Here is a 14,593-nt window from a genome sequence, read left to right on the forward strand (position 1 = left end):
ATTCAATACAGATTTTGATTAGTCTAATTTACGATGATACTGTCTTGTCAGAGACTGTCTCAACCTAGGCAAGGTGTGTGCTGGGGATACAAGCTTTTAACTTTTGGCATTGGGCATTGTTCAGTTTTGACAAAGGAAGGTGATGAATAGTTAACATGTGGGGTCCTCAGAGAGGGTAATCTATAAATGGTATTCAACATCTTTTACAGCTCAAAGGCGTCTCTGCCAAAATCTGCCGGTGACATTTTCTTCCCCACTTTAGTGAGGCCCGGAGCAAACACTGTTTTCCCTGCTGTGTGGGTCAGTGCTCTAACAAAGACTGAAGAAACCCCATCCTGTTGGACCAGCTGACCAATTCCCATCTTAATATTATATATTCAGAATGCTACCCAGTACTGGAGGCAGGGCTATTTATAAAAACTTGATTCATCATGATTTGTCATTCATTTGACATCATTCCACCCACATATCAATTAACTGATCCAAATCCTGCATCTTGGCAGCTTATCCTCCTTTCCTGAGAGCAGCGTTAGAATATCCTGATTAAGATGTCTGTATCTCCTAGAAGACATCTGTTATACCTCTACTCTGTCACACTCCTCTTCTCCTGCACCTGAATCTGAACTTCACACTACATGGGATCTCTCTCCTCAGCCACTCTCTCTCTTCTCCACACTCCTCTTTTCATCCCCCTCTCAGATCCCTTCCACAAACATCAGCTCCAGCCGACACCAGCCCTCTTCCTTCGCCCCTCTCTCTATTCTTCTTCTGTGCCTATGCACACTCCTCTTTTCTCTGCGGTGCCGGGGTGGGGGGGGGGACAATGCACTCTTGTTTCCTGGGGGTCTGTGTGACAGAGAGGAGTCAGCGGTAGCAGGGGGATACAGAGAGCTGCACTGGAGGAGAGCACATTTCTGCACTATTCTCCTCTCACAATGCCCTGCACTTCCCATCTGTTACACACACATAAAGTGTGTGTGTGTATGTGTGTGTGTGTGTGTGTGTGTGTGTGTGTGTGTGTGTGTGTATGTGTGTCTGCCTGTATATGAATGACATGTGTCAGGGGCACACAGCTACACACACCCCCTCCCGCTAATACCGCACAGCGCGTTTCCCTCAGGGACCAGGGTCAGGGACGATTGTGTTGAAGCCGACCACCATATGGTAGAATAATTGGTTTTTAGAACCCGGTTCCAGAGCAGAGAAATCCCCCAATCCCCCTGGTTCCCCCTTGGCTCCTCACACTCATCTCAAAGCCGTGTGCTGTAGTGTGGCTATGGCCCTGGCAGGGGGGGGGGGGGGGGGGGGGGGGGGGGGGGACAAATGCCTTCACATCAGAGGCAGGGCCCTGAAAGGAGCGGCAGGTATGCTGGCACAGCCTTTCATTGGCTAACACCCTAGCAGAGGACCACCAGGAGGGCGGCGCTATGGACACTTCCTCCCCAGAGCAGAAAGAGAGGGATTAGGCCTTAACAAAGTGGGCCGAGGGACGGATTAAGGACTAACGAAGGCCCAGGTGGTTACCTCCACCACTCTAACACTGAGACCTAGTTCCCTAATGAGCAATGGTGTGGGGTCAAAAGCAACAATGCCCTATGATACCACAAGGTTATCTGTCTCTGAAGATGAAATAAACAATACATACTTTATTAATCACTGAGGGAGAATTGTGGGATTAATAAACTATTTATTATCTTATCTTGTACATTGTTGTTGCACAGTATATTGTATTGTCTAAGCAGCAGGAAGGGTTTTCCTGTGGCTCACCTGCACATGAATGCGTCTTCAGGCCGCCAAGGGCGTGTCTTTGTTGTGTCAATTCCTGGCGAGGAGGACGTGGCCTGGGGTTATTGGATAGGAGATGTGGGGTTCTGAGGTCTGCAGGACAGGCCTTCATGTGAACCAGGAAACGAGGACACAGAGAAGGACGTCCATCACGGACAGTGTGGTCCTGAAGGGGACATCAAAAACATAGTAATTATTGTAATTATTCGCCTACCTCCTCATGCCTTTTGCACACAATGTATATAGACTCCCCTTTTTTTTCTACTGTGTTATTGACTTGTTAATTGTTTACTCCATGTGTAACTCTGTGTTGTCTGTTCACACTGCTATGCTTTATCTTGGCCAGGTCGCAGTTGCAAATGAGAACTTGTTCTCAACTAGCCTACCTGGTTAAATAAAGGTGAAAAAATAAATAAATAAATAAATAAATAAATAGTGTGGTCCTGAAAGGGACATCAAAAACATAGTGTGTTCCTGAAAGGGACAACAAAAACATAGTGTGGTCCTGAAAGGGACAACAAAAACATAGTGTGGTCCTGAAAGGGACAACAAAAACATAGTGTGGTCCTGAAAGGGACAACAAAAACATAGTGTGGTCCTGAAAGGGACAACAAAAACATAGTGTGGTCCTGAAAGGGACATCAAAACATAGTGTGGTCCTGAAAGGGACAACAAAAACATAGTGTGGTCCTGAAAGGGACAACAAAAACATAGTGTGGTCCTGAAAGGGACAACAAAAACATAGTGTGGTCCTGAAAGGGACATCAAAACATAGTGTGGTCCTGAAAGGGACATCAAAAACATAGTGTGGTCCTGAAAGGGACAACAAAAACATAGTGAGGTCCTGAAAGGGACAACAAAAACATAGTGAGGTCCTGAAAGGGACATCAAAAACATAGTGTGGGGCAGGGAGAGAGAGAAAGAAAGATTAGATATATCCTGTTTTCGATCAATCAAATAAAATCCCAGTTTCCAAATACTGTAAATAAAGCAACATAAAGTCATTCTCCACATCACAGCATTAATTAAAGGTGATCGCCAACGTACAGACAATTCAAATAATGCACGTCATCTTCAGTGCCCCCTTGTGTCTGAAGATCAGATCTCAGGCTACATACATTCTCAACACAGCAGGAGAAAGCTTCAACCGCTCCCTGCCTTTTTTAACAGCTTTCTTGACAACACACCCACCCAGCCACCCATACACACACCCAGCCACCCACACATACACCCAGCCACCCACACACACACCCAGCCACCCACACACACACCCAGTCACCCACACCCAGCCACCCACCCACACACACACACCCACACACACACTTCTGTGAGGATGATAAAGATTATTTGAGCACACAGGACATGGTCCTATTGCTATTTAAACAAGGGTCGTGCTGAGATAAAAGCAGGCGGGATGGTCAATAGTAAACTTGTGGGTGGGGCTGCACACGCCACGCTACCCGCTGCACGCCAGCCAGGGGAAATTACTCAGCCCACAGACTCAGTGCCAGGGACTAATTCACTCCATCTCTGGCCTTTAGAGAACAAACACCCAAATGTAATAAAATACCCACTGACACACACACACGGAGAGAGGACATTTATTTGTCTTGGATTCCCGGCTACATCTGAGACACCTAAACAAAGTTCACATCGTCTTCCATCTATCCCTTAACGCACATAAACACACAACCACAGAAGCAGGCATGAACGCACACGCACATGCACACACACACACACACACACACACACCAGGGAGTCTGTGGAGATGAGCCCTCAGTACCCCTCAGACACAGAGAAAGGGAGGCTTACTGTCTGTGACTCATGTGACTCACACAGGGAGGATCAGCCTTAAATCCCTCCACCATCTACACTCATTCCCTCTCCTCTGAGGGTTTACACATTTGCATTCTTGTGAAGAAAAGAGGAAGAAGTGAGGAAGAAGAACAAGAGAACAAAGGTCCTGGAGCATGCCCTCCTCCTCACTCCTCTTCCTCACTCCCTCCATCTCCCCACACTCCCGCCCACTGAAGAGCTTTATGAGGTGAGAAGGGTGTCATCCAGCCCACAACCTGTCAGACCATCAGAGGGCAGGTCTCAACACGCCCTTTACGGCAGGACCCTGCATTACAACCCCACATACACACACATACACACACATACACACACATACACACACATACCTTACCTTCTAAGTCCCGCTTGGACTACCCCCAAAGCTGTAGTTGTCCTGGTCACTTAATTGGCTAACAGATACACACAACTGTACACACACATTTTTCACACCTGTATAACTAGAATGATTTTACTCAACCATGATGAGGTTCACTCAGTGTTGATATTTCAAGCAGCCTCCCACTCTGACACACCCACTCTTACACACCCACTCTAACACACCCACTCTGACACACCCTGACGGCTCACTCCATCCTGATTGATCTTCTTAGAGCAACAGAGTAGAGCCTTTGACTACACCTAGGAGTCCTCTGGGCTCCTGCAGGGCCCCAGGAAACCGCCTGACCTCCTGGCGTCAGGCTGCCCACACGCCGGCCTCACACAGAACAACCCAAAGCCAGCACTGGCTAATGTCATTACGGCCTGTTTGTGGTCAACAGCTCCCTGATGGGGATGTACAAGCACTGGAAGATGAATGTAGGAAGTCTATTAGTCAGAGTCCCAGATGGCCAGCAGAGGAGAGGCCGGCGTGTGCTCTCGACCCCTCCAAACACACACACGCTAACACACACGCTTACACACAGGCTCACACTCACTTAATTGCACTTTTTCTGAGTGAACCCACTGACAAGGAGACGACTCGAGGCGAAACAGAAGTGTGTTTCTGTGCCGTGTGTGTCTGTCTAGAGGAGGAACAGAGAATTCCTCACAGAGAGCCTGGCGTATAAGAAAGCCAGGCTTAGGCTCTAACAAGGTTAAACCCATGAAAAATAGTGACTTTTTAAATGATGGAGATTTGTGTTTCTGCGGGGTGTAATTAGCTTTGCTCTGGTAGAGGAGAAGTTTGGGGTGGGGGAGGTTTGTGGGGGGCAGAGGGGGGCAGAGGGGGATGACAGTGGAGCGCATTGTGGAGTCCAGCGGATTCAGCGGAGTAAATCTGATTATCAGCTCGTGTCAGAATCCAGGCTCAGATGCAGCTTAGCATTCAGAGCAACTGTCTACTTTCACTGAGAGACAATGAGCCTGCTTTGCTTTTCAGGCCCCTGCAGTAGTCCCAGTGGCCCCGCCAACTCGTCCTCCTAACCCCATATCCACCATCCACGCCCGGCACAACAGGCCCACTACCCCAACACAACAACACGACAGGCCCACTGCCCCAACACAACAACACAACAGGCCCACTGCCCCAACACAACAACACGACAGGCCCACTGCCCCAACACAACAACACAACAGGCCCACTGCCCCAACACAACAACACGACAGGCCCACTGCCCCAACACAACAACACGACAGGCCCACTACCCCAACACAACAACACGACAGGCCCACTACCCCAACACAACAACACGACAGGCCCACTACCCCAACACAACAACACGACAGGCCCACTACCCCAACACAACAACACGACAGGCCCACTGCCCCAACACAACAACACGACAGGCCCACTGCCCCAACACAACAACACGACAGGCCCACTGCCCCAACACAACAACACGACAGGCCCACTGCCCCAACACAACAACACGACAGGCCCACTGCCCCAACACAACAACACGACAGGCCCACTGCCCCAACACAACAACACAACAGGCCCACTGCCCCAACACAACAATACGACAGGCCCTCTATCCCAACACAACAACTCAACAGGCCCACTACCCCAACACAACAGGCCCACTCTCCCAACACAACAGGCCCACTACCCCAACACAACAACACGACAGGCCCATTACCCCAACACAACAGGCCCACTACCCCAACGCAACAACAGAACAGGCCCACTACCCCAACACAACAACACGACAGGCCCACTACCCCAACACAACAACACGACAGGCCCACTCCCCCAATACAACAACTCAACAGGCCCTCTATCCCAACACAACAACACGACAGGCCCACTACCCCAACACAACAACACAACAGGCCCACTACCCCAACACAACAACACAACAGGCCCACTACCCCAACGCAACAACACGACAGGCCCACTACCCCAACACAACAGTACAAAGCTCTAGCCATTGTTATTGGCTGGGCCCCACTGAGTGGTAGAGATCGTCTTCCTTTGAAAACAGTGTTGTTTGGTAGAATAGAACAATAAGAACAATGGCCATGCCAGCTTTGGCATAATGTCTTGGCATAATGATCAGTGTTAGTCCACCGGTGTGGTCACTGGTTACACTGATTCAGCAGCACCAGGCCCTGGTATGCAGAGAGGGCAATACTACTGTAACCACTGACAGAGCCTGAGACAACAGAACACTATACAAGACAGATCCTGGAACTGTTAAACTGACAGCTAACTCCTTCTGTAAACACCCATGTGTATAAATAACCTATCCTGGAACCAGTGCTCTTGTTTGAGCACCTGTGGTTGGTTTGTGTCCGTGTGCATTCTGCAGCCTACTGTCTCGGTACTCCCCGTGTCCTGGGTGACAGTAGTGGAAGATCGGAAGCATCTTGTCCTGGGGTGACAGTAGTGGGAGATCGGAAGCATCTTGTCCTGGGGTGACAGTAGTGGGAGATCGGAAGCATCGTGTCCTGGGTGACAGTAGTGGGAGATCGGAGGCACCGTGTCCTGGGTGACAGTAGTGGGAGATCGGAGGCATCGTGTCCTGGGTGACAGTAGTGGGAGATCGGAGGCATCGTGTCCTGGGTGACAGTAGTGGGAGATCGGAGGCATCGTGTCCTGGGTGACAGTAGTGGGAGATCGGAGGCATCGTGTCCTGGGTGACAGTAGTGGGAGATCAGAAGCATCGTGTCCTGGGTGACAGTAGTGGGAGATCGGAGGCATCGTGTCCTGGGTGACAGTAGTGGGAGATCGGAAGCATCGGGATAGTGGCGGACCACTGGTTCAACAGCCTGTCTGCTTGGCCTCTCCAATGGGCCTGTTTGGACTGGGACGGCCCATAAAGTTCAGTGTGGAGTTGAATTGTCACTGTCAGACAGGAGCTGTTGACCGTTACTCGTTACACCCTGATGATTTATCAGGTATTTCCAGTGCATAGAGAGGAGAGATAATGAGAGCAGGGTGATGCCGGGCTGATAAACTTGGTCAATACAGAAGTGCTGAAGGCAGTTGAAGATGTAAATGAGGCTGTAAGGACCAGCGAATGTCTTTGTCCCTCCTTTTCACTTGTTTGTTTAACCAGAGGCCAAGACAGGAAGCCAGCCCACACAACTCTGCTGTCCCCATGGCAACCCCACTGTTAATTGTGGCACAACTACTCACAGAGCTCTTTAGAGAGTAGGGGAGAGGTGGGGACAAGCATGTGTGTGTGTGTGTGTGTGTGTGTGTGTGTGTGTGTGTGTGTGTGTGTGTGTGTGTGTGTGTGTGTGTGTGTGTGTGTGTGTGTGTGTGTGTGTGTGTGTGTGTGTGTGTGTGTGTGTGTGTGTGTGTGTGTGTGTGTGTGTGTGTGTGTGTGTGTGTGTGTGCGTGTGTGTGTGTGCGTGCGTAAGTGTGTGTTTGCGGGTGTGTTTTATGCATGCCTGTGTGTATGAGTGAATTTTTGTGTGTAATGTAACAGTGCACCTTATACAGATTGTGGTTGTATTACTCTACATAGCTGTACATGTGCTGTGTATAGTTAGAGTTGTATTTTGGCACTCACTGTGTAGTGGTAGAGTCCTCGATCCCACAAGATGGCCTTACTGACAAAGGACAGATAACAAGGTGCCTGGGAAACAGACAGGACAACAGACATCAGTGAGCACAACACACAACAAGGCATACAAAATCATCTCAGGCCATTCTTAAACCTGTCAGAAAGGAACATTCAACATCAAATCATCTCAGGCCATTCTTAAACCTGTCAGAAAGGAACATTCAACATCAAATCCTTTCAGGTCATTTCTCAATTGTAAAGAGTTCAGAAAAAGTACAGAAACACTATTGTAGACCAAGACAAATGTATCAACTTTAGATGAACTAATGCTGATGGAGAGAGTGTTGAGGCTGGCTGGCTGGCTGGCTGGCTGGCTGGCTGGCGAAAGAAAGAAAGAAAGACAGATAGACAGATAGACAGATAGACAGATAGACAGACAGACAGACAGAAACCCCTCCTGGTGCATCAATTTCCCCTCTGTCTCTATAATGAGCTGGTCTGTACCACTATTCCACTACTCCAGTCTCCAGCAGTCAAGCTATACTGTAGCACAGACTGGACACTTCATCATAGTGAAAGCCAATTGTAATGTCTCCATTCAAACACATTTTTGTTCTATCTGTTCAGTTATCAGACTGATTTTGGTTTGACACTTTTTGGTCCATGTGTGACTTAACAGCCCTTCTTTTACCAGCTCGGCTCCATGGGATGGACAGCACAGTGTCTGGGTGTGTCCATCAGTCTGACCCATGGGGCATGGGGCACTATGTTAAGCTCATCAATCACCAAGAGACGTGCACACATCCCCATCGGAAACCAGTGGAGCTCATCCATCTCTCTTTGCAGCGGGTGGCAGCTCCCAGAGCCCCTGAGTCAGCTCCAAGCCTGAGCCACTCCAGGGTGTGAGAGGAGAGATCCTCCCAGGGCTCACCCCTCATTCATGGGCCATAACCCCACCCCGGAGTGGGTGACGGGGCACAAGGGCCTCAGAAGGACGAGTACAATGGAACTTGCCTTGTGAGAGAACTGCTCTGACCCCCAGCCCCCCTTTGAGAGCTGTGTGGTGGACCTTCCTGACCTGTGCCAGCTTGTGCCAGCCTGCTCTCAAGATGGAAAATGATCCATGCTTTGATGCTGCAAGTGGCTACAGGGAAGTATCGGGACTGACCATCTCCAAGACCTGGAGTGACAGGGCAGTATTGGGTCTGCCCATCTCCAGTACATGAAGTGACAGGGTAGTATTGAGTCTACCCATCTCCAAGACCTGGAGTGACAGGGCAGTATTGGGTCTGCCCATCTCCAAGACCTGGAGTGACAGGGCAGTATTGGGTCTGCCCATCTCCAAGACCTGGAGTGACAGGGCAGTATTGGGTCTGCCCATCTCCAAGACCTGGAGTGACAGGGCAGTATTGGGTCTGCCCATCTCCAAGACCTGGAGTGACAGGGCAGTATTGGGACTGCCCATCACCAAGACCTGGAATGACAGGGCAGTATTGGGTCTGCCCATCTCCAGCACATGGAGTGACAGGGTAGTATTAAGTCTACCCATATCCAGGACATGGTGTGACAGGGTAGTATTGAGTCTACCCATCTCCAAGACCTGGAGTGACAGGGCAGTATTGGGTCTGCCCATCTCCAAGACCTGGAGTGACAGGGCAGTATTGGGTCTGCCCATCTCCAAGACCTGGAGTGACAGGGCAGTATTGGGACTGCCCATCACCAAGACCTGGAGTGACAGGGCAGTATTGGGTCTGCCCATCACCAAGACCTGGAGTGACAGGGTAGTATTAAGTCTACCCATATCCAGGACATGGTGTGACAGGGTAGTATTGAGTCTACCCATCTCCAAGACCTGGAGTGACAGGGCAGTATTGGGTCTGCCCATCTCCAAGACCTGGAGTGTGTTACACTCGTCGTTGGAAGGAGTAGACCAAGGTGCAGCGTGGTGGGCATACATCTTTCTTTTATTGATGACACTGAAAAAAAAAACATACAAAATGAAACGCACAGTTCTGTAGGGCTGGAAAGCAACCATACAAAAACAAGATCCCACAAACTAAGGTGGAAAAAGGCTGCCTAAGTATGATCCCCAATCAGAGACAACGATAGACAGCTGCCTCTGATTGGGAACCATACCCTGCCAACAAAGAAATAAACAACATAGATTGCCCACCCTAGTCACACCCTGACCTAACCAAATAGAGAATTTAAAGATCTCTAAGGTCAGGGCGTGACAGTATCCCCCCCCCCCCCCCCCCCAAGGTGCGGACTTCGGCTGCAAACCTGAACCTATAGGGGAGGGTCCGGGTGGGCATCTACCCTCGGTGGCGGCTCCAGTGCGGGACGCAGACTCCGCTCGGCTCGTGGCTCCGCCAACTCCGGTGGCACCTCTGGTGCGGGGATCATCGCCGGAAGCTCCGGGCCGGGAATCATCGCCGGAGGAATCTAACCATGGATCGTCGCCGGGGACTTCGGACTGGGAACCGTCGCTGGAGGCTCTGGACTGCCGACCGTTGCTGGAGACTCCGGAATTTGGATCGTCTCTGGAGGCTCCGGGCCTTGGATCATCACTGGAGGCTCCGGGCCATGGATCCTCACTGGAGGCTCCGGGCCATGGATCATCACTGGAGGCTCCAGGCCATGGTTCATCACTGGAGGTCTAGAGCGTAGAGCTGGCACAACGCGTCTTGGACAAAGGACCACCTTCGCATGGCAAGTGCGGGGAGCTGGCACAGGATTCACTGGGCTGTGAAGGCTCACTGGAGACACAGTCCGTATGGCTGGCGCAGGATATCCTGGACCGACGAGGCGCACTGGAGTCCAGGCGTGCTGAGCCGACACCACCCGTCCTGGACAGATGCCCACTTTTGCACGGCAAGTGCGGGGAGCTGTGGATGCGTCACACGCAAGACCTGGAGTGACAGGGCAGTATTGGGTCTGCCCATCACCAAGACCTGGAGTGACAGGGCAGCATCGGGTCTACCCATCTCCAAGACCTGGAGTGACAGGGCAGTATTGGGTCTGCCCATCACCAAGACCTGGAGTGACAGGGCAGTATTGGGTCTGCCCATCACCAAGACCTGGAGTGACAGGGCAGTATTGGGTCTGCCCATCACCAAGACCTGGAGTGACAGGGCAGAATCGGGTCTACCCATCTCCAAGTCCTGGAGTGACAAGTAGCCTTCGTATGTATGGGCCTCTCCTGCTCTGTGCAACAATGAACATCACCTCTACAGATGATGACAGACATTATATCGGACAATATTTTTAAATAAGTCCACTTATTAGAAAAACACACCACAATATGCTCAGCCATTAATGGCAGCCCATCTGAATAATTACCAGGAGATGGACAACAACCAATTTCCCCATAACTTGTGAATGCATTGGTTAGGACACAATGACCTTGTTGTCACTAATTCCACATTGAATGTGAAACCCAGTACATTTACACACCAGAGGATGGCTGTGGATGAGGGAATTGTGAGTTGGGGATAATTGCAAATCACACTGGGAATAGAGAAAAGAGAGGACAAGAGGAGGACAGGAAGATGAAAGGGGGATGTATAGTGCATAGTGTTTTACCCAGACTCCCTTTGCTCAGCTACCAAATATGTCCTATTTCACCAGACTGCCAGAACAGTGCTGTGATGAATAAGGACCAGAGCTCATTCCCAGTCATGAACTGTGCTCCTGGGAGAGGCCCTGAGCCCTGAGCCTGTTACTAAACATGAGAGTTGAGCCAGACAGCAAGAAGGCACACAGACAGTAATTACATGTCATATTAATGGTGTAAAACTACACCCCAGTGAACATGGCAGGGAAGTGTGGTCATTCCAACCCGATCAATCTATCCTTTTCATAATTTACATTTATATTATTCATTTATTACTCTTTTCTTTTAGCTTCCGGCACCTGGTATTCCCAGGCGGTCTCCCGTCCCAGCACTAACCACTAACAAGCATGTTCAGGGTAGTACGGCCACAAGCAAATTTTTTTTTACCCTGTTTTCTCCCTGAATTAGGTCCCTTGGCTCATCTCTGCAACTCCTCAATGGGCTCAGGAGAAGCGATTGCGAAGGTGGAGTCCTCTGAAACATGACCCGCCTGGCCGACTACTTCTTATCACACTGCTCGCTTAACCTGGATGTCAGCCGCAACAACGTGTTGGAGGAAACACTGTTCGACTGATGACCGGAGTCAGCTCGCAGACGCCCGATCCTGTCACAAGGAGTCGCCAGAGTACGATGAGCCAAGGAAAGCCCCAACGGTCAAACCCTGGAGGGCCCTGGGCCTATGGGCCTCCCGGTCACAGCCAGTTGTGACACAGCCAGGGATCAAACCCTAATTCAGATGATGAGATTAGGTAGATTCCTGGCAGATGGAGTTTCCACTAGCTTGTGTCTCAAGGACGCTGTTTACCGTTGCACAGCCGCAGCGTGGGCTGCCAGGCTCCTGGCCTCAGATGGCAGGAAATGCTGACTTGCTAGTCCAGTGGCAGTCAAAAGGGGAAATATGTTGGGAGCGTATCAATAACGAGTAGGTGGAAAAGGGGAGATCAAATTACCAATTAAGGGGTAATCACCAAAGTGGTGGCTGGTCTCGCTCCCTCTACCCTCTCTGTCTCCTCTCTACCCTCTCTGTCTCCTCTCTACCCTCTCTTTCTCCTATCCCACTTTCCCTTGTCCTCTCAGATTTTCGTGGCCATCTGCCTGTGTTTCTCAGGGGATCCCTTTCTCTCCTGAGTACTAGACGGGATGTTTTATTAATTCACTTTCACCTGATTACACCCTCTCTGTGAGCCAGCGTACATTAATAGGCATTTCATCAACGTTTAATCAAGGCTGCAGCACAGCGAACCGGGAACCAGGGATCAGAGCATCCTGGTCAGAGCATCCTGTTCAGGTCAGCAATAAAGGGCCAATACAGGGACATATGATTGCATTAGGGAGCACACACACACACACACACACGCACACACACACACAACAAGCCTCATGAGAACTGATACTACAGACAGAAACGCAAAATAATATTGTAAATACACGCCGCAGCAATTCAGCAATGTCGCACACTCAATTCAGCAATGTCGCACACTCAATTCAGCAATGTCGCACACTCAATTCAGCAATGTCGCACACTCAATTCAGCAATGTTGCACACTCAATTCAGCAATGTCGCACACTCAATTCAGCAATGTCGTACACAAAGGACTACCATAGCAACACAAAGGACTAATATAGCAACACAAAGGACAAGGACAACACACTAAGCGCGCACTGGAGGAACCACAGGTGTCGGAAGACAATGAGACCATTATACGACGCAAGATGGCACCGCGGACGAGGAGATCGGGTTCAGAAGACAATCATGCACAAGGCAAACCTATTACGGCCACACAAAAGAGCAGGGTTAGATCCCCAGCATGGACCGGACTAGGTTCAAATTAGAGACTAAACCAGAGAGCAGCCAGATCCAAAAGAGGAAGCCCAGGGTCAGCTATAATGAGAGCTGAATGTGAGCATCCAACCGGTCCTGTTTAATAGGGTTCATCCCTGCAAGGTCTGTGTCCTGCCTCTGGTGTGTGTACACGTTTGGTTGTGGGTCAGGGGGCTGCAAGGGCTCCATGACCCCGAAGTGACCTCTGGGAGTCAGAGGGGACCCCCACTGGCAGGACAGAGATCTCTTTATACTTTAATCTGGTAGCACAGAGGATCAATATGGCTACCATCGGCGCTGGTGATTGTGTGAGCAGGAGTTAGCGTTCCAGACATTTTCGGCCCCTCACCGGGTGGCTGGACACAAAGCCAGCATCCCTCTGCCACCCCGGTCACAATGACCTCTGGGACGGTGGCACACCACCGGCTAACCAACTTAACATTCATTAGTGTCAAAGAGGTGAACAGATGCTCAGGTCTTACAGCTCTTCTCTCTCATGTTCTCACCGTGGGACTCATTGAACATAGTTTGACGTGTTTTTCATTTGGGATATGGGAGAGGTCCGGCTTTAGTCCATTCTGCTGTTGATTAAGAGGAGGGCTCGGTGGCCAGACTCACCCTGTCCTGGTGGAGTGCTGAGCAGGAGCCATGTTGCCAGGTGATGGTGTTGACTGGATGTCTGGGCCGGGCCAGGAGCCTGGTAGGATGGTTATTCTGGTGCTGCTGTTCTCTGTCCAGTCTGTTCCCCCAGCAAGGCTCTGGCCCTCGCCCGTTCTCAATGACCCACATGTCCCTTGAACTAATCTCTCCGACCGCTCTATTAAACTGTAGCTTACATCCCCTCTCTGTCGCCCGACTGAGTGAGAGGACAATGTGACATCTACAGGTCAATTCATATGGCTCATACTACAAAATATGCTCTTTCTCCATGATGTTGATATAGCTACCTCACTCTTGCAGCGACTGAATGGACATGGGGAGGAAGAGAATGAAATACCTTCCTGTGGGGGACTGAAACTGTTGTCATATGGGGATTATTGCTGTTAATAATTACCACCTTGTTAAACCAGTCTAAGTCACTGATGCATGCTATTCCCAGAGTAAAAATAGATGAATGTAATATAATACCTACGAACGCAGAGTTGACTTTTCACCATAACTTTGAGGCACATTTACACACATTTCATGTTTTCTTATATGTCCTTCACATTTGGGTCAGGCGGGCCCTGTGAGCCTCCAAAGCCATTAATGAAAATCGTCCCCCCCCCCCCCCCCCCCACACACACACACACACACACACACACACACACACACACACACACACACACACACACACACACACACACACACACACACACACCAGAAAATACAAACAGCTGGACAGAGAGCTTTTCAGCCCAAATACAGAGAATAGACATGGATCACATTCTGGGCTGCTATAAGCATACATCTCCTAGCCATAATTACATTACAGGGGATATAGAGACCAAGCTATGTGGAAACAATCGACTCTATCAATTCCCCAAATCAGACCTCATACGTGTGAATGTGTAAATGTGTGTGTGCCTGTGTTTGTTCTAA

General features: G+C 50.1%; 1 protein-coding gene across 5 annotated transcripts in view; it reads right to left on the minus strand.

Moving 5' to 3' along the window:
* LOC109896663 (endochitinase A) overlaps positions 1-14,000 on the minus strand; it is a 71,659-nt gene extending 57,659 nt beyond the window's left edge. For 4 of the 5 annotated variants that reach the window (XM_031797463.1, XM_031797462.1, XM_031797464.1 and 1 more), the window contains exons 1-3: positions 13,631-14,000; positions 7,581-7,646; positions 1,768-1,951 (exon numbers count right to left, since the gene is read on the minus strand). In XM_031797463.1, coding sequence (XP_031653323.1) covers positions 1,768-1,951; positions 7,581-7,646; positions 13,631-13,801 — 421 coding nt within the window. In that variant the 5' untranslated portion in view covers positions 13,802-14,000. Of the gene's footprint in view, positions 1-1,767; positions 1,952-7,580; positions 7,647-13,518; positions 13,596-13,630 lie in introns of those variants that run through there. The other variant, XM_031797466.1, reaches the window with a different exon arrangement.
* Positions 14,001-14,593: the final 593 nt, after the last annotated feature.

This window comes from Oncorhynchus kisutch, linkage group LG19 (genome assembly GCF_002021735.2).
Source record: "Oncorhynchus kisutch isolate 150728-3 linkage group LG19, Okis_V2, whole genome shotgun sequence".
In the NCBI taxonomy this organism is placed as follows: domain Eukaryota; kingdom Metazoa; phylum Chordata; class Actinopteri; order Salmoniformes; family Salmonidae; genus Oncorhynchus; species Oncorhynchus kisutch.